Source organism: Malaclemys terrapin, chromosome 9 (assembly GCF_027887155.1).
Source record: "Malaclemys terrapin pileata isolate rMalTer1 chromosome 9, rMalTer1.hap1, whole genome shotgun sequence".
Lineage (NCBI taxonomy): Eukaryota > Metazoa > Chordata > Testudines > Emydidae > Malaclemys > Malaclemys terrapin.
In genome coordinates, this window is record NC_071513.1 from 50,973,390 (window position 1) to 50,994,081 (window position 20,692).

The 20,692-nt window shown below is 47.2% G+C and overlaps 1 protein-coding gene across 1 annotated transcript; it reads right to left on the reverse strand.

Moving 5' to 3' along the window:
• Positions 1–618: 618 nt before the first annotated feature.
• LOC128843754 (galactose-3-O-sulfotransferase 2-like) lies at positions 619–13,978 on the reverse strand. Its single transcript, XM_054040861.1, has 4 exons — positions 13,896–13,978; positions 6,328–6,435; positions 3,682–4,678; positions 619–2,861 (listed from the first exon to the last, which is right to left on the reverse strand). Exons 1-4 carry the CDS (start codon positions 13,937–13,939, stop codon positions 2,022–2,024), a joined length of 1,989 nt encoding a protein of 662 aa, XP_053896836.1. The 5' UTR covers positions 13,940–13,978; the 3' UTR covers positions 619–2,021.
• Between the last annotated feature and the right edge of the window lie 6,714 nt (positions 13,979–20,692).

Below are 20,692 nucleotides of genomic sequence, written 5' to 3' on the forward strand. Positions count from 1 at the left end.
GCTACTCCCGAGGATGTAAAAAGAAAAAAAAAAACAATTCAGCTTGTAAATACCTTTTACCAGTCATTTGCTAATTGAACCCTTCTCTTAACAAAGGACCTGTAAAAAAAACTTAACACCTCTGCCTTCACGCAAGGAGAGATAAGATATGCATCTATCTACTTCCAGCTCGGCTTTCCAAGCAGCTAGAAGGAAAAAAAAATCTCATTGGCTTTTGGGTTTAAAATGATCCCACCGCTGCCACCATGTCAGGACTGAGATCCCCACTTTGAACTTTAGGGTACAAATGTAGGGGCCTGCGTGAAAAACTTCTAAGCTTAACTACCAGCTTAGCTCTGGTTCGGCTGCCACCATCAATGGATTCCCTCCCTGGGAAGCCTTGAAAAACCCTCACCAAATCCCTGGTGAAAACAAATCCAAAACCCCTTGGATCTTAAAACAAGGAGAAATTAACCATTCCCCTCCTTCCTCCCACCAACTCCTGGTGAATCAGTTCCAACCCCCCCTGGGATCTACAACAGGGAGAAATTAACCATCCCCCCTCCTTCCTCCCACCAACTCCTGGTGAATCAAGATCCAAAACCCCTTTGGATCTAAAACAAGGAAAAATCAATCAGGTTCTTAAAAAGAAGGTTTTTAATTAAAGAAAAAGGTAAAAATCATCTCTGTAAAATCAGTATGGAAATTAACCTTACAGGGTAATCAAACTTAAAGAGCTCAGAGGACTCCCCTCTAGTCTCAGGTTCAAAGTACAGCAAACAAAGATAAACACTCTAGTAAAAGGTACATTTACAAGTTGAGAAAAACAAAGGAAAACTAACACGCCTTGCCTGGCTATTTACTTACAAGTTTGAAATAGGAGAGGCTTGTTTAGAAAGATGTGGAGAACCTGGATTGATGTCTGGTCCCTCTCAGTCCCCGAGAACGAACAACTCCCAAACAAAGAACACAAACAACAGCCTTCCCCCACAAGATTTGAAAGTATCTTGTCCCCTTATTGGTCCTTTAGGTCAGATGCCAGCCAGGTTACCTGAGCTTCTTAACCCTTTACAGGGAAAAGGATTTTGGAGTCTCTGGCCAGGAGGGGTTTTATAGTACTGTGCACAGGACAGCTATTACCCTTCCCTTTATAGTTATGACAAGCTGGAACAGTCTTCTCACTGGGGAAGCAGCAAGAAGTCATGCACATCTCTCTTCACATTGCGGATTTTTATGAGCTTGCGCTGCGCAGATTTTTCTATACAGTGCAAGACAGTATTATTTTGGGTTTATCTCCCAAAAGGAGTGTGCATGTGAGTGCTGGGGGAGTCCTCTCAGACAGAGCTGACTTCAGTCTGTGACTGCAGTGGGGTGTCTCCCTACCTGCAGAAGGCCAGAGAGCCTAATTTAGCAAAGCTAGGAGAGGGAACCCTGGCTGGTTGAGCAAGAAAGGCTCAGTGAAATCTCAGTACATCAGATGGCACCCCAGAAGGGGGTCCAATCAGTCACAGTGTCCACCAGTTGTCTCGTCTGATGCTTTTTTGTTCAGAGTTTGTACAGCACCCAGCACAGTGGTGGCTCTGGTCCCTGGCTGGGGTTCCTAGGAGCTATGACAATACAAATAATTAATACACAGAGTGTGCTCCAGAGCCAAAGATCTGTTATCTTGCTCTCTCCTGAGGCCTTGCTGCCCTGTGTGATCCCAAACTCCACAGAATATAACGTCTGCTCCAGATCTACACTTTTTTTACCTACTAGAATTTGAACAGTTTAACTGAAATGGCTCTGAGGCTGCAAAGCAGCTGCATCCGGGTTGGCAACCTGTCAGCTTCACCTCAGCCTGATGTAGATGGGCCTGGTTTTACCTTCTCCCCTGCCTCACCAGCAATACAGATATGGATGGAGATAGAGACCCTCTCTGGTGTGGCTCCATGAGGTTCTGCTGGCTGAATTGCATTATGTTCTGCCCACCAACAGGGGTTTCAGGGGGAGACCGGGAGCAGGGGCAAATGTTTGGGGCAGGCCGTTGTGTTTTTACTTTCTCAGCCCATTGTCCTGTTGTGTATCCTGGGTGGATGAGCTGGTTTGTAGATCCGCTGGGCCTTCTCAGGGAACTGTCTCCTGTACAGGAATCTGCTGTACTGCAGCTCAGGTGTCACCATGCGCCGACACAGCTGCCCCATCACCTCGTCCAGCCCTGGCTTCAGATTATAGCCTTGAATTGTGGCCTTGCCATACTGCAGCGGTGCCAGTGACTTGTCCCTGAGCTTGTGGGGGCCTACACTGCCCCCCCCTTGAAGGCAGGTCTTGGCCAGTTGCTCCCGCCTTTCCCGCAGAACCCTCACTTCCTGCTGCATGCGCTCCTGGCCCATGCTCCAGTCAATCCTCTGCCAGAAGGTCCTGTTGAAGTGTCTGTAGATTGCCCAGTCAAGCCTGTTCCAGCTCTTTATCTTCTCTGCCGTGCTCTCTGAAAGGGGTGACCTGGTGCTTCTCTCCCTGCTGTTGAGTGGGAAGGACACAATGCTGTCCAGATCCCAGCACAGTGCTTCCTTCAGCAGCACCATGGACTCGTCGAAGTACTCGGAGAGGAGGAGAAGGTCGAAGGCCTCCTCGATGTACCGCAGCATCAGCTGCATGTGCTTGGCAGAGAAATTGCCATTGTGGTTGAAGCCGAAGTCGAAAGCCATGAGGTTCTTGGCATAGTGGCTGTCGGGGGCTGAGGCATTATAAAACCTGGCTGGCTGGCTGAGAAACTCCTCCAGGCTCTGGGCATGGGAGAAGGGGGAGCTGCCTTTGTAGTAGGTGAATGAAGACTCCATGAGGTGGATGGGGTTCCGCAGGATGGAGAAGTAGAAGGTGGAGCTTGGCATCACTCTCTGCACCTGGAGGGGTGAGGGGAAAGAGGTGAATAGAGTGAAGGAAGCCTTCTCTGCCAGTCTAATATATCCAGGTGTCCTTTCCACAGGACTCGGGTTAACACGTCAGTTGAATTCACTGGGGAGTTAGAGAGTGTGGGCAGAGTAGCAAGACCTACCCACCAGCTGCTTTGGAAGGGGCTTTACGGGCTGTGGGATGGGTGTTTAATAGGGATATGCCCAGATGCCCAGGATCAGTGCAGTGCTTGTGAAAGGGACCCCAGGGCCAGTGCTGGAGCCTGGAGTTCTGTATTTAGCCACAGAGCAGATACAAAATGGGCAGCAGCAATGGAAGCTCCCCGCACTGCTCTCCCAGCGTGCCTTGATCTGAAGTGGAAGGGTCACCTCTAGGGGGCAAAGGGGTGGTTTGCTTTCCATGCCTACTTAGCTCCGGTTCCAGCTGTGCTGGTGGATTGGACACTCTTCTCCAAATGGCATCCATAAATCCCAACCACTACCTGACTTAGCCACTGACCCATGGTACATGCCAGGAGCCAAGTCTGTCCATCACCTGAGCCTATCATCCCCCAGTAGCAACACGATGGTGGTGTCAGGCTTGTGGACACTGGCTCAACATCTAGGATGCAGTGTCTCCAGCTTCTGGGTTAGATCTGGTGCGAGACATTGCTGATGCTGGATAGCAGTGAGCAATGAAATATCACTGTAGCTTCCCTTTTGAGAAGTCCTGCTCATTGGCCCAGAGGGGTGTCCTGGCCATTTCACTGCTATCCTGCTGCTCTTCCTCCCACCCATTGCCCTTCTGATGCCTTGAAGCTCCATCCCTTACCTGTACCTGCTGGAACCTCATGTGGTGGCACATGATGTTAAACTCTGAAGTATTGCCTGCGGTGAATCCCTCCACAGACTCTGCCAGGAAGTAGTATGGGTAGCCCAGCTGGCTGGCACCGTTGATGGGAAGGGCGAAGTTGAGGTTGTGCGTCTCACCAAAGCGGAACAGGATGTTCATGACGGTGCTGCTGGCGCTCTTGTGCACCTTCAGGAACACCACATGGGTCTTGGGCTTGCAGGCTGCTGTGTGAGAAGAGTTGGATATAGCTGGCAGGCTGTGGGCAAGTGCATCTCCTCCTGCTCCTCCAGCCCTGGGAACTGTGGTTTTGCTCTGAAGCGACTCTTTGTCCGTGCTCCATGATGCCGCCTCATTTAGCTTCTCTGCCTTTGTGACCCAATCTGGTGCTGGGGCAGCTGTTGTAGCAGGTGTGGAAGAGCTGCCCCTCCTGTGGCTGGGGGAGCCTGTGGCTTCTGCCTGGCTCTGGAATGACCCTGCAACCTTCCCAAATGGTGACCTTGAAGTTTGCTCCTTGGCAATGATCTCTGCTGTAGATTCTGGCTTCTTGTTGAAGGGATCTGCGGCCTTAGTCATGGGCTTCCTGCTCGGAGGTGGGGTCACAGTTCTATCCATATGATCCCTTTTGAGTGCCCTTTCAGATACCTGGGGCTGGGATTTCAGTCTCTTGGTTGTGTGAAGGATCCACACATCCTCGCTGTCTTCTCCATGACTATTCTTCCAGACCCCGTCTTGGCTGTCCAAGGTGCTGGCCTGGGTCTGGCTGAATGTCTGGCCCAGTTCTGTGATGTGCAGAATGTTTTCAGCAGACCTGGGCTTGGCCATGACTTTTTTCTGCCTGTTTTGTGGGATGCCACTTTCCAAAGGTTCAGGAAATTGGTGGCCAGAGCTTGTCCCCTTCTCCTGCTGGAACAAGTTCTCATGGCCAGTGGTTTGCTGGAGGACAAGTTGCTTGAGTTTCTGGTCACACCTGCAGTTGCTGTAAGAGGGAGAATGTTAGACCACCTTAGAACATCGTGGGTGATCTTAAGAACATAAGAACTGCCATACTGGGTCAGACCAAAGATTCATCGAGCCCAGTATCTTGTCTTCCGACAGTGGCCAATGCCAGGTGCCTCAGTGGGAATGAACAGAACAGGTAATCATCAAGTGATCCATTCCCTGTCGTCCATTCCCAGCTTCTGGCAAACAGAGGCTAGGGACATCATCCCTGCCCGTCTTGGCTAATAGCCATTGATGGACCTTATCCTCCATGAATTTATCTAGTTCTTTTTTTAACCCTATTACAGTCTTGGTCTTCACAACATTCTCTGGCAAGGAGTTCCACAGGTTGACTTCCCACCAGTGGATCTTCCCATTAGTCCTCACCAGATCCCTGTCTCTCTTAGTCCAGCTGAAGCCCATCTCTGATGGGAAACCCACATGCACATCACCTTCCCCGCCTTCAGCTGTTGACGTGTCCTATGCATGCTGACAAGCTCCCACCTACCTAACTGTCCCTCAACACACAGCTTGCCAATCTGATTCCAGCTGCCAAACCCTCCAACAGGCCACCTAATCCAGTCCAGCCTCCCCAGATTCCCTAACCTTCCAAGTCTCCAGGTGACCTCAACCTGGATATTAGGTAGAGTGCTAAGGATTGCCAAGGGCTTGAGTGGCTCCTTGGTCTCTCCCAGTGGCACGTATGTTTGTCTCCTGAGGATGCAAATGATTTAGTCCAACCCAAGTGATTGCACTCAGCACAGGGGTAACTGGGTGAAATGTAACAGCCTATGTTATAAAGGTCACTCTATGATCAAAGGGTCCCTTTTGGCCTTGAAATCTATGACAACTATGAAATAAGTGTGCAGATCTATTACTATCATGCAAGATCTGCCTTCTAGGCTCAGTCTGAAGATCCAGGTGTTATGGTGCCTGGCTCCTGTCTTAACCTGGTAATGAGTAGGGAATTGCTAGTTGGCTGTGGTATGAAGAATCTTGCTGTTTCTAGAAACTGATTGTGACTTGCTAGAGTTGGGCACTGTGGATATGATGATACTGGTAAGCTGCAACTGGCTGTCTCTAGGATGCTGGGGGGTGAATCCAAATGTACAAGCTGACAGCAGAGCTGGGTGAATAAATCATTCAATTAATTTTATTTTGTTTGGAAATTGCCTCCATAAATCATGATTTCCCCAAATGTATGTGAAATTCTCAGTCTGTAGCTTGTTTACAGGTGGTTTGTTGCAAGTGTCTGATATTTGAGATTCAAGTAGTTTCCACAGGACACATAGCTAAAATCGCATATTTCTGTTCCCTGGTTGGATAGAGGCCTCATAAGATCAGGTTTCCAGCAATGCTTGGGATCGCAAAAAAAGATTCACTTTCTGCAAATGCTCTGCAATATTTGGTTAAGAGTCACGATTTTGCCAAATATTCCTGAGTCATTCTTGAGCTATTCTTGGAAAGGGACACAAAGGGGCACAAACACACCTGAAGTAAATCTGGCTGAAAATTGGAACAACCCAGAACAGAAAACATATTTTGGTTTTGGTGTGTGGGGGTTGGCAGCATTTGGCCAACTCCTGTTCTCAGTCTGACTCTTGGGAGTTCTAAGGTGAAATATTCTCCATCCTATGTGGAACTTACCGGGTAGGTTGCAGATTCCCCACAATTTGAAGAGTAACACACAGGATGGTGACGAGGGTGAGGGAAATCCAGAGTCGTCCTAGGTGATTGTGTGTCAGTTTCAATTTCCTGAAGGGAAACACATGCACCAGGTTTAATATAGTCATTCTAGCTTGATAGTGTTTTATAATACATGCCCAGCTGTAAAAATGACAGCGCAAGGTGCAAGGCAGTGGGGAATAAGGATCAAAGAGATACCTTTGTGTTCCTCTTTTTAAACAGCAGGTCACACTTTTTACAAGGGTCCCTGTGGTATAATGGAAGGGGCACAGAGTCAGCCATGGCCAATAAATCTTGTAGCTTGTAGCAGCCCGGTGGGAACTTCCAGCTGTGGGACATTTTTAGCTAATTGAAAAGTAAATACTGATAAAAGCTAGAAATCCTATTTGCCAGGCTCTTCCATTTGCCTCTAACCATGAGATTTTGCTCTGGAAAGTGACTTCATGAAATCACCTTCTCACTCAGTCATGTTCCCTGTGTGTATTCAAAGTAGAGCCAATGATTTTAGCAACAGAAACAGGCTTTCCCTACTGTTAATTCTTGCTAGCGGCCCAGAGCAAGCACAGCTAAGAAACAAGTTTCTGTGCCACAAGTTATACCACTTTCATTAAAATGCTAGAATTAATCCACTGTTGCATGTCTACACTGTGCTCCTTGTGGCACTGGAGCACATCCGCATTAGCAGCTCTCGCAATGGCAAAGACAGCAGTGCATTGTGGTAGCTATCCCACTGTACAACTGGACACAGAATAAGTCCTTTATGCCAGGACTCTTCATCAATATCCAATTTTATGTATCATTAGAAAATATGTATGTTACACCATATTGATACACCCTTTTGTGCACCACTTTCACCTATGCAAGCCAATCAGTTCTGAAGTGCTATGCAAGATATGAGGGTTTCCATATCAGTTTATGGATATGGGGTATGATTTTTGAAAAGCACCTACATGACTGAGGTGCACAAGTCCCACTGACTTTTGAAAAGCTCACCCATTCTACTTGGACATCCTCCACATCATGCTCTTCTTTGCCACTGTTGCCAGAAATGACAGATTACCGCAGTGACTAGAGAGCAGTACCCTGGGCCGGCACAGATAACAATTGAGGAGGATATTTTCAAAGAAATTAAGGTGAGTTAGGCAGCCAGCTCCCATTGACTCCCCTTTGTGCCTTTTTGAAAATCTCCCTTTTGTAAATAAATAGGGAATAAATTCATGTTCTGCTATGTGCATGGTGTATGAAATACATTGCATTCTTGTCCAAACAATGTACACACTATGCCTATTCTGTGTACAGTCTCCAGGGCTGCCAGTCTGGTATTGTTTTAGAAGCATTGAGCATGCTGGGCCAGGTGCTTGGCTGGTGTAAATCAGTGTAGGTCCTTTGAAATCAATGGAGCTATGCCCATGTGCACCAGCTGAGGATCTGACCTACAGTATTTACCTCTATAAGATTCAGTCCTCCAAGGTACTGATCACTTTGACCTACTCAGGCAAAGCATTTCAAAGTGCTTAACTTTAAGCATGTGAGTAGTCCCATTGACTTCAGTGAGGCAACTCACATCCTTTGCTGGAATGAGTCTCAGTGATCAGCACCTGGCAGGATAGAGTCCATATGTATTGTGCGAATAACGCATTATTTTTGTTTAGCTTTTCAAAGTATTTCTGGCAATGTGTAATATTCAGAAATGAGATCAATACAGATTTGAAACCTTTTGACAGTACACCTCCAATGCAGTTGTGAGTAGTGGGGACTTTCTAACACTTGAACGTCCTCCTTACCGGTGGCCATGCTAAATATGTGCCACTACCATATGTTTGTGATGCTAGCAATTATTACAAATAGGCTATCTCTATAATAAAGTATATTTCCTGGGTAGCATATTGTAGCCAATTTTATTCAAGGACATTCTGGCCTTTTGTTTAGAGTTTGATTAAAAAGGGAAACATACCCAGCCAACTGGTAGCTATCCAAACTGCCCTCCTCCCCTTCCCCCACATTTTGAAGGAACATTTTTAATACACACTCATCTAATGAAATTCATTGAAAACCTCATGCTAAAGCACTGGGAAGTCACTGTTACTTTCACCACTGTACTTCAAGTTTGCCAAAATAGCTGAGCTCATCTCTATCTTCAAAGTGAGTTGTGTTTCATATTTTCACTTTATATCTGTAGGATGCGACCAGATAACCCAGAGGAAATATCATTTTATCCTAGTTGTGACACAGATCTGCCGATTCTTCTGTCATAGAACCATTCTGTCAGATCTAGGGGATTTGAGGAAATATGTTAATTTCAGATGCTACCCAGTGCCTTCTGAACAGAGAAGCTCAGGGATAACAAAAAGTCTGAATTCAGCCTGCCCTAGTCCTTGTAAAGAGAACCACCCTTCAGAGGTTCTCAAACCGGGGAGCAGAGAGGTACAGAATATATTCTACAGGGGGGAGGGAGAGTGAGAAGCAAGGGATGGGTGGGCTAGGGAGTGGAGAGGAGTTAATGGGCAGGGCCATGTCTGCTGTACTGCCCAGGTAGGCTGGAGACTGTGGGAATCAGCTGACAGTATCTCCAGCCCAGGTGACGTGACAGCCAGTGATGGATTTAGAGTTAGTGGCCCCCCCCGGCCCTGTGCTCAGCTTCATTTTTGGGGCCCTCCTTGGGACCCAGCCAAGAAAAAGAACATTCTCTCTTATCTCCACCCACCCCCGTTTTTTTCATTCTTTTTTTCTTCATCCTCCTCCTATAAGTAATAGCAAGTAAATGAAAATAAAGTGAGGTACCTTGATTGTTCTTGTAGTCTAACTTATTTTTCCACAGACCACTTGAAAATTGCGGAGGGTCTCGACGGACCACTTAATGATCTTTCCAAATATTGTAAAAAAACGTTGGGGTCTGCAGGGTCTGGCCAGGAGCTAGGGTGAGGGAGGGGGCTCAGGGTTGGGGCAGGAGGTTGGGGTGTGGAGCACTTACCTGGGGCATCTCCTGTTTGGTGCAAGGGGTTCAGGTGGGAATGTGGGGGGTGCAGGAGCTCACGTTTGGTGCTCAGGATGGGGATGGGGATGTGGGGGGGTTCAGGAGTCAGGGCATAGGGTGTGGGGGGGCTGGGTATGTGTGGGGGATGCAGGAGTCAGGGCAGGGGGCTAGGTGTGTGTGAGGGGTGCAAGGGGATGTGTGTGGGGGGTGCAGTAGTCAGGGCAGGGGGCTGGGGAGGTGTGAGAGGGTGCAGGGGTCATGGCAGGGGCTGGGTGTGTGTGTGGGGGGGTGCAGGAGTCAGGGCAGGGGGCTGGGTGTGTGGGGGGGTGCAGGAGTCAGGGAAGGGGCTGGGGGAGTGTGAGGGGGTACAGGGGTCAGGGTGGGCAGGGGGCTGGGGGTGTGTGGGGGGTGCAGGGGTCAGGGTGGGCAGAGGGCTGGGGGTGGGGACTGGGTTCATGGGGGTGCTCATGGCAGGGGGCTGGAGGGGGTATCCCCTGATTCCAGCCCCTTCCCCCAGGCCCTGCCCCCGCCTCTTCTCATCCTCCTCCCCTGAGCAGGGAGCGTGCTGAGGCTCCGCTCCTCTTCCTCCCTCCTGCCGGCAAGCAGCTGATCCAGCTGATCGGCGGTGTGTGTGGGGGAGGAGGAAATGTAGCACGCTGGGAAAAGAGGTGGGGGAGGAGCTTGGCTGCAGCAGGAGCCAGCAGCATCAAGCTTCTGCCCCTACGTGGGGGAGACAGGGGGCGGAGAATAGCGGGCCAGGCCGGGGCCCCTTTGGACCGTGGGCCTGGTGCCATGGCGCCAGTGGCACCATGGTAAATCTAGTACTGGGCAGGCACAGCGTCACATGATGCAGGTTTCCCAACCCCATTGTTCCATGGGCATCCTACTACATTGCCAGCTGCTTTTCAACTGAAGTGGGGAAGGGAGGGAGAGTGTGTGTGTATGTGTGTGTATACAGGGGGGAGAGAGACAGTGTGTTTTGGGGAACAGAGAGTGTGTCAGCATGCTGTCTTGTAAGTTCAGACAGCGGCAGGAAGCAATAAGTCCTGTGGCAGGGGGAGGGGAAAACCCCAACATCAGCCCCTGCCTCCCTCCCTGGGCTCTCTGCACAGCAATCACTCTCTCCTTTTCACACACACACACACACACACACACACACACACACACACACACACACACACACACACACACACACACACACCCTCTGCCACTGTGTTCAACAGCACAAGCATTCCACATTAATGGTTTGCTTTGTGTCCCAGAGCAGATCAGCACAGCACACAACGGCTGTCAGAGTAGTGGTTTGAAAGGGGAGGGGCACATGTCTCCAGGGCAGCCGAGTTCAAAACAATGAGCAGAGTGGTCACTTGAGGCATTATGGGACAGCTCTGGAGGCTAATTACAGTGCAGAAAGCAATCAAGTGTCTACACTGGCAATAGAGTGCTGGAGCCTCTGTGCAAATAGCCTTACGACTCTCGTCAAGATGTTTTTTTTTGCCATGCTGCAACTGAGGAGTTTCTGCACACAAAGTGGCTTGGCAGTGTGTACACGGCTGCAGTTTGAGCACAAAAAGCTGCTTTACTGTGCGGAAACTTGACAGTGTAGATAAGCCCTAAGTGAGCTGGATTGTAGTCCTGGGGAATGAGCAATGGACCTGTTTGCTATGCTCAATCATTTATACTTGTGCAAACCCAATGGTGACAAGTGATAGCTGCACAGGTGTCAGGGAGGGGCCCATTTGCCTTGCAGAACCTTAGAGGTGGTGATGCATGAGACGCAAAGAGCCCAGATTGATGAGAGCTAAGGCGCTCTTGCTTGAGCCTGGTCTGAACTGTTCTCAGACCCAGGGATGAGAGACACAGCTCTGGCAGGGCAGTTCTGTGGAAGGGGGCTATGTACATTGGTAGAAGTAGCATTCTTCAAATGAGAAGTTAACTTGAGAAGTCCCTATACCTGATTTTATTATCTCATTGCCAATTAATAATAATAATAGTTAATAACCTGGAGGTGTTGTCAGCTCCTTTCTTGAGAGTTTGCTTTACTTGACCTACAATGCTCGTTAAACTTCATCCTGTCCAAACCTTCACCTTCAGAGTGGAGACAGCTGCTGCCCTGGTAAAATAGTTACTTTGTTCCCCAGCTCTATCCCATTAATCAAACAATGCAGAAGCGTTAATACACAAATTTAAATTGACCATGTGATGAGCAAATATTTATTGATATGCTACTGCTTGTCTATTCCACGAATGCTGCGTCTGCTTTTCAGCCCACAATGACTCATACTGATGTATTGAGAAACTTGCCAAAGTTGCATTGAAGTGTTTGACTAGGTGGCAGAGGCTTATTTAATTAATGACAGGGGACAAATATTCTGTACTCCAGGGAATGATCCAGGGTGCTTTGAACAGAGTTTAAACTGCTTTCTCACTCATTTGTCAACAAATCACAAACACAGGGCTGCCTCCCCTGAAGGTTTGGAAGAACATAACACCTTCATTGATATCATGGCCCCACTGAAGACAATAACAAAACTCCCATTGACTTCAACGAGGCAATGCAATCTTCTCTTGTGTATGTTGGTGTGCTAAAGGTTCCCCAGGATGGTGTATTCACCCCGAAATAGGCTGGGTGAATCAATTGTGTGGATCTGAATCTAGACTCTGAGGGGGTAAAAAAACCCAGAATTTTATCTTCTTCTTCTGTGTACTGCAGTAGCATCTCTGGGTCCCGACCAGAGCCTGTCATGCCAGAAGCTAGACAGAGAGCAAAATTGTCCCTGCCTCAAAGAATAAACATTCTAAACGAGGTGAGATAAACAGAGGGGAGGACCAGCTCCCACTGCATAGTGGTACCTTGTATAATAAGCAGCAGTCTCCCTTTCCATTCCTCTTATCCCATTTAGAAACCAAACCAAACCCTCTGTTTCATAAGAATGGCCACACTGGGTCAGACCAATGGTCCATTAAGCGCAGTATCCTGTCTTCTGACAGTGCCTGGCACCAGATGCTTCAGAGAGAATGAACAGAACTGGGCAATTAGAATGATCCATCCTCTGCCGTACAGTCCCAGCCTCTGGCAGTCAGAGGCTTAGGGACACCCAGAGCATGGGGTTGCATCTCTGACCATCTTCGCTAATAGCCATTGATGGCCCTATCCTCCACAAACTGATCTAACTCTCTTTTGAACCCAGTTATACTTTTGACCTTTACAAAATCCCCTGGCAATGAGTTCTACAGGTTGATTGTGCCTTCTGTGAAGAAGTACTTCCTTATATTTTTTTAAAACCTGCTGCCTATTAATTTCATTTGGTGACCCCTGGTTCTTGTGTTATGTGAAGGGGTAAAAAGTACTTCCTTATTCATTTTCTCCACACCAGTCATGATTTTATAGACCTCTATCATACCCCTCCCTTTTTCATCAATTTTCCAAGCTGAAGAGTCCCAATCTTTAATCTCTTTTCATATAAAGCTGTTCCAGATCCCTAATTCTTTTTTGTTGCATTTCTCTGCACTTTTTCCATTTCTAATATATCTTTTTTGAGCTGTGGTGACCACAGCTGCATGCAGTATTTAAGGTGCGGGAAGGCCACCATGGATTTATATAATGGCATTATGCTATTTACTCTTATTATCTATCCCTTTCCTAATGGACATTAACATTCTGTTCGCTTTTTTGACTGCCACTGCATATTGAGCTGAAGTTTTCAGAGAACTATCCACAATGACTCCAAGATCTTTCTTGCGTGGTAACAGCTAATTTAAACCCGATCGTTTTGTATGTATAGTTGGGATTGTTTTCCAGTGTGCATTGCTTTGCATTTATCAACACTGATTTTCATTGGTCATTTTCCCCCCAGTAACCCCGTTTTGTGAGATCCCTTTGTAACTCTATGCAGTCAGCTTTGGACTTAATGATCTTGAGTAGTTTTGTGTCATCTGCAAACTTTGCCACCTGACTGTTCACTCCTTTTCCCCACTCATTTATGAATGTGTTGAACAGCCTTGGTCCCAGTAGAATGGGAACAGAATTAGTTGTTACCCCATTGGAAAACAGGGAACATGAGTATGGCCAGAGAAATGAGTATGGCAAGCAGGCATATTTGCTCAGTACCACCTCAGCTGGCTGTGAGTCTCCTTCCAATTCCAACGTGAAGGAGGCAACATGCACTTGGGATTAGGGAGATCTGTGCTTAAAAAAAATTTTTAAACCAGGCAGCAGCAATACAGGCTACTGCCTGACTTGCCCCAGTGAGCTCACTGCTGCCATTCCTCCTTTGCAGCCCCAGGGCTTCCTTAGAGCGATTGTTCCTGCCAGCAGAGATGAGAAATGCTACTTCATGTCCTAGTGAAGCTTCAATGCTCTTATCAGTTTGAATTTCCCCAATATTCCTCAGAGCATGTCTGCTGCTTCCTTGTGAGTTCCAATGATACTCAATGCTCAAGTCATTACATAGCACCCAAGGTACACAAGTGGACCAGACAAGAGACAGATGGTCCTGACATCAATAAAATGGAACAGGATTTATTTCAAAGGTATAAAATAAAATACACTTACGTGATCAGGTGCCTTTTGAATTTCAGCATGGTGTGCTGGGGCATTTGCAAGAGCACCGACTCCGATTGTGAGAACTGCGTGGAGTGCTTTGAGATGGGAACTGTGTAAAGCAAATATGTTTTGCCTTTTCCTGAGAGGCTGCTCCAAAGAGCCCCTCCCAGCTATTCCCTCAGGCAGTGAGCATGGCACGTACATTCCAGAGCATGCACTGTACCTGAAGGCTCGCTGCCAGCGACCCAGGGACTACTCTGTGTTAGCACCTTTTCAACTGAAAAGCAAATGGCAAACAATGGTTTGTTTGCACAGTTGGGCTGTTTCACACCAAGTGTCCTTGTAAACGATTTACTTTCTGTGCATCTAATTCATAGAGTACCCTGGTGGAAAGGGGGGGAGGTAGCTGTGCCATGCAGATTCATGGTGCTCTCTGCAGTAGGGTCTGCTCACTGCCATGGTTGCACATGCTAGAAACTGTTTTGTCTGGCTTTGCTCGGACATCTCGGTTACATTACTCTGCAATTGTGCTTACAAGGGAGGGTTCGATCATGCCCCTTCTCTTCCATCTCCAGGGTGGTTGCTTGGGGCCTTGTCTCTCTCTATAACTGCATCCTAATCGCTGGCCGTTCAGTCTTCGTGGTTGCTACCATGTGCCCCTAAGCTCACTCACAGTGGCTTCCAGGGCTAGGCACTGGCCATGCCATTTGAATAGGGAGTTACAAGGATGAGCAAAGTCCAGGAGAGAAGAATCAGCATGTGAACTTTGAGGGACATGCAGACAGGTTGCAGCCAGCCTCTCAGAAGATCTGCAGCCCATTGAGTGTTGTAGCATAAGCCAAGCTCCAATTAGTGGCTGAGGAGGAAACTTTCTCTGGGTGCAGGTTATTCTGTAAGAGACGATTACAGCATTTTTTACATTTTCCTCTGAAGCGTCTAGCACCAGCTGCTGTTAGAGACAAGGTACTGGACTAGCTGGATGACAGGTCTCATCCAGTCTGGCAGTTCTAAACCTAAGCAGTAAGGTCAGTCTTGGCCCCAGAGTCACTGCACAGGAACAAACCTCCATCCACATTGCTCTTCCAGAAGCAATTTGTGGCCAGAGGGATGGTCTGAGGACTTAGGGGTTAGTGTGTGCCCATGGTGTTAGCCTGTATGGAGAGAGCGAAGCCTGCGAAGGCAGCGCTTGTGCTGCCAGGGGCTGGTGGAGTCAGGGAGCTGATCCACATCAGGCACAGATCTATGAAGGACAGGTGGTAGTGAGGTGCCCCCCAACCCTGGGTATCCCTGGGAGGTGTCAGGCTATTTCAGGGGCAGTGAGGCAGCTGACCGCTCCCATGGCAAGCAGTCTGTGGGGTTTGTCACTCAGGGATTCTCAAGAGTCCATAAAGTTTGGTCCCAATCCACCAAAGGCCCATGTTTGTTTACAAGAGTTCTCAGAAACACAAGGGAATGTATACAGGGCTGAGCCATATCGCGCTAACGTCTGAGACACAAACAGATCTTGCTCTATTTCATACATCTGTATCTCGGTAAGCCAAGATCAACAATGGTGCCTCTTACTGTGAGTGTGATGACAGCAAACCACAGCCAACAGAACAGTGTCACTTCGGTCTGAGATCCTGGCCTGGAAGAAGGGCAGCAGCAGCTGTATATTTGCAGGGCCACAACCAGGTCCCCCTTCCAGTCCCCACCTTGTATCAGTATCTCTGTCTGATGGTCAGTCTGACCAACATTGTTAAACATGGTCCCGGTCTCCTTCTCCCAAAGCCAAGATGCAGAATCATGGCAAAAGGCGATAGAGCAGGGTAAGGAAGGCAAAACAAGCATGATTTTGTGCTCACCTCACCGGGGTCAGAGTTTAGGTAGAGGGAGAGCAAAGGTCAACTGAACTTCACATTATGGGCTGGTATGGCCCTAGCACAAGTTAGAGCAGCCCTGGGGTTGCTCTGATTTTCAGCAGCTGCCACCTTTTGATTGTACTGAAGCCCTGAGTAGCCTTGTTCGGAATGGTATTCTCTAGGTGTATTTCTGCTCCCTATTCCTCTCCAGAGTGCTATGAATGGGACAGAATCGACTCTTCAGCCTCTGTGAAAGTTTAGCCATGCCAGAGTGCTCTGTTACACTGCTTGCTTGGACCTCTACCCCTTATCAACAGGACTCTTCCCTGGCCCTTCCAGACAGTTGTTAGAGCTCTCTTGAAATGAGGTGCCCAAAGCTGAACACAGGACAGGAGAACTGGTGTGGACCATTGGTCTCAGGTAGAAATACCTGTCCCAGTTCATGCAAGCAGAGTTGGTTTAAAACAAAAATTCTCTGACCAAGTTTTTTTATTGGAAAACATGATTTCATCAAATGAAATTCTGAGAGTAGAACAATCATTTTTGATTAAATGCATTTCCTGAAGTGAATGTTTTGGGAGGAAAAAACCTAAAAATTTTCAGAATTTTTGTTTAGAACTTGTGGCGTTTCTCCTGATTCCTGTTTCCTCAAATTTTCACAGTTACGGGGTAGGGGGAAAGAATCCCCTTTAAGCACACTTTAGAAACTTTCTGCAGGTAAAATGGACTTTCCCACTGGGAAAACTTCAGGGAGGGATTTTTCCCCACAAAGCTCTCCAGCCAAGTATACTATTTGCTTTGTAACCGCAGCTGCCTGGACAGACCTAGTCATTGAATTACCACAATGATTTCTAGGTGACTTTTCGCAGAGACTCCAGCATTCCTGAATAGGTTAGATTAGAGTTGAACGTGTGTTCTGCCTCATGTTTACCCAGGTTTAATGTAGCCTTCAAGGTGGGGGATGTCTAATCCAGCTTACTGTCCAGCTGGAAAGCCCCACAGTCCTGTTCATCTCTTTCTGCTTTACTAGCAAGTCCCCAGCTTGCTTGCCTAGTCATACCAATGCTGTCTCTGGCCATTTACTGCTGAGCAGTGGCTCAGCCGCAGGTGTTACTGAGTGCTGGTAGCTGGCAGCACTTGGCAGAACAAAGACTCTCTTGACTTTGCTCATAGGTTCCAGGGCCAGATGGGCCCTGGTGATCAGCTATTGGAGCCGGGTGCCCAGTGACAGAGGCAGTTGAGTGCACTGGAGCCTTTTGAAAATGCAGGCGGGGAGTCAGCAGGCTCCATATGGAACCACTGACCTTGGTAGTGGCTGCAAGTTTGGCCCATGCAGTGCTGGTGTCAATGTGCTGCTGATGGTGGAGGTCTGTGTGCATGAGGCTGGATGGATGGAAAGTGAGGGGAGCGGGGGGAGGCTGGGGCTTTTAATAAAGTGTCCTGGCTGTTCTGGGTGGCTGAACTAGCTGAGCCCTGAGACACAGAGGCATAACCCTGGCAGCGGGTGGCTCCCCAGCTGTCTGACAGGAGCAGACAGGTTCTGGCCTCATCCTGTCTGGAGCAAGGTGGCCCATCAGTCTCTGCATGCCCAGAGCGGGGTCTGTGATTGGTAGTCAGGTTGCAGGAGGAGAGGGAGTCAGCTGGGGCTCTGCACAGAGACCTGCATGCACTACAGGCATCGCTGGGCAGACACACTGCTCCTCTGGCTGGACTAGACTTTAGCCTGGGCTAGGACTCTGGCCTTTCCCACAGGTGTCCTTCTTTTCCCTCTAAGGCACCTTATCGATCAGCTTTTGAACAGCTAAATAAATCCTGTGCACAAGGTGAGCTGAGCTGTTCTGTTTACTTTTCTGGAGCCCTCGTTCGGGGTGGAGAGGTGCCTTACAAAGCCATGTCCTAAGCCAGCCTTCTCTACGTACCAGCCATTCCCAGGCTCGGCTGGTTAAAAATGCATGGTCGAAGTACCAAAGCACATCTCCCCTTGGTGCACATTTACAGGCGGCTTTAGTAGGCTGGTTTCGCATGCCTAGCACAGCAAGCCTGGCATGCAGCTGTGGAGAGCTGCCTGGCGCAGTCTGGGCAGCTTCAGCTCCAATTCACCCTTGGTCCTTGGTGCCCCTCCCCCTGCTGGCATCTGCAGCACCAGGACTCCTGCCCCCTGCCTTGGAGCCGCCCCGGCCAGCTGCTCCCCGGGGCTTCCTGTCTGCTGTAAGGAGGGGGAGAGGAGGGGCTCTGATGTCAGGTTGTCCCCCGCCCAGGTACCCCATCTCTGCAGAGTGGGGTGGGGGGGGGCAGACAGGCCTCACCAAGAGAGGGACAGAGCTGCTGGTGGCTGCTGCTGTGTCTGAGGGAGCTTTCCTTCATGCTGGTGAGTGCGGCTCTCTTAAAGGTGCAGCACCAGGGGCAGCCTGTCCATATAGGTGAACTAGGCGGTCATCTAGTGTGCCAACTTAAAGGGGGCACCAAATTCGAGGAAAAAAATAAGAAAAAAAATGAAAACGATGAAAAAAAAATACAAATAATGAAGATGTCATTATTTCAATTCCTGTGTGCGTACGGACGGAATATGAATTATAATTCATTTCTTTACATTTCTGAGAATGTATTAATATGTCAAATCTTTTATTTACTGAAAAAATAAATAATATTTTAGCGATTTTTTTTTCAGTTTACAACGTAGGGTCAAGATGACCCACTCTGCAATTTTGATAAGCAATACCTCAGCCACAGTGAAACACATCCGTCAGCGGCAAGAGCTGCAATGCTAGGGACACCTAACTTGAATATACATCAAGGTTGCATAGCCAGAAATTCATATAGAGTGGAGATATCACAAGTTGATACACGTCGAACGGTCATTTTAACACACATCACAGGTATATGGTTAAGAATCGAGCAAATACTGTGGAAAATTGTATTTCTTGGTGCCAAAGAAGAATAATGTCTTTCAGAATTATAAATCCAAAATGTGAGTATCTTTAAGTGTTATTAAACCTTAGCGTTATTATTGGGCTGTATAATTTTGAACTTTTCTTTGTTATAACTGGTTCACATGTAATAAATAAGGTCCATAAAAGAAAAGTAACAGTGTTAACGCTTAATAGACTATGAAAGTGATGATGTTACACTCAAAGCGGGTAACCATGAGGAAGGAGATTACTTTCCAAACAATCGGTGTTGGGTTATAACGTCGAAAAAGGTCATTTTGTTTCTGTGTAAACGCTGTAACTAACTGTTTTAATAGGTAAGTGAATGTATGTTACTAATCATTGAACCTTTAAGCAGTGCAAATACATATTGGGATGGCTGCAATGTGGTTTAAATTGCCTACCATGTGGTGTGTCAGCCATCCTTAATGCTATAATGCTTGCAGTCGGGAGCACAGTACATAACAATATTCAAATACCCCATGGCAGAAAGAGGAAAAAGAAAACCCTCAGGAGCTGAGTATCGTAAATGAAAGGCTAAGGAAAAGGACCAAGAAAAACATCAGGGATCCTTCCTGAAATATCTTCTCTCTAATCCAAATAAAGATGGAAGCAGTTCACAGCATCCAGATGAAGGTATATTACTTCGAGATGAGGGTAGCTCACATCCACAAAAAAGCAGTTTGGAAACTCAAGATGATGGAAACTTACTTCTAGATGAAGGCAGCTCACAGCATCAGACTGATAAGGAAGTGGAGAAAATTTATTCACCTTCAGAGACACATGCAGAAATTGAAGTAAATGAAGTAGAAGGAAGAAAGAATGAGGAAGTTACAAACAAGTTACAGTATGGGGACCCAGCTTCATGGCCCAGATGTGATGACAGTGTGCGGCAAATTCTCATGGAACATGGACCTGAACAAGTTCATGAATCTCCCTTCTTTAAGGATCGAAATAAAAGAAAATTCTCTGCTCAGCATTACAAGAGGAAACTCATTAATGGGGAAGAAATTCATTGAAACTGGTTACAATATTCAGTGTTGAAGGACTCTGTGTTTTGCTTTCGCTGAAAGTTGTTTAGAAATCAAGCAATTGGTACATCACCTACTGAAAATGGTTCGAAGGACTGGAAAAACATATCTTCAATTCTCTCTTCACATGAAAGAAGTACAGAACATTTGGAATGTTTTCAAAATTGGAAAGAACTTGAATTACAATTGAAAAAAGGAAAAACTATCGATGAAGCAAATTTACCTGTGATCAAGGAAAAAGAAGAATATTGGCAAAAAATAATAGAGCATCTGATTGCTTCAGTGAGAGTTCTCGGTGGGCAAAATTTAGCATTCCGCAGCCCCAGTAGAAATGAAAAATTATACACTCCAGATAATGGAGACTTTTAAAAATTTGTTGAATACCTAGCTTTGTTTGATCCAGTCATGAAGGAGCATCTACCTAAAATAACTGATCATGAAACACAGGTTCATTACTTAGGAAAAAATGTACAGAATGAACTGATTCAAATCCTAGCAAATGCCATTAAAAAGAAAATTGTAGAAGCTTCCCTTTCTGCAAAATACTTTTCAATAATACTGGATTGTACACCAGATGTGAGTCATGTTGAACAAATGACGATGATCGTTCATTTTGTGGATATGGAAAAGTCTGCAGATGAAGATAATGTTGAAGTGCTCATAAAGGAACATTTTTTGGGTTTCGTACCACTGAAGGAGACAACTGGAGCATTTATGACTGAAACTATTCTACAAGAGCTTGAAACAATGTCATTATCTTTTGAAAACTTACGTGGCCAAGACTATGATAATGGGAGTAATATGAGGGTAAAGACAATGGTGTGCAAAGGAGAATGATGGAAATCAATCCTAGGGCCTTTTTCATTCCTTGCAGTGCGCATTCTCTGAATGTGGTTGTCAATGATGCTGCTAGATGCTATTTGGAGGCAAGCAATTTCTTTGACCTGGTGCAACGTGTTTATGTGTTTTTCTCAGGCTCAACACGCCATTGGGAGGTTCTGACTCGC

Excerpts from the sequence above, each read along its gene's own strand:
- LOC128843754 (XM_054040861.1), bottom strand. The coding sequence starts at position 13,939 with ATGCCCCAGCACACCATGCTGAAATTCAAAAGGCACCTGATCAC. Across the intron at positions 6,436-13,895 it reads TTCAAAAGGCACCTGATCAC|GAAATTGAAACTGACACACA; the intron begins GTAAGTGTATTT and ends GTTTCCCTTCAG. Across the intron at positions 4,679-6,327 it reads GGGAATCTGCAACCTACCCG|CAACTGCAGGTGTGACCAGA; the intron begins GTAAGTTCCACA and ends TCCCTCTTACAG.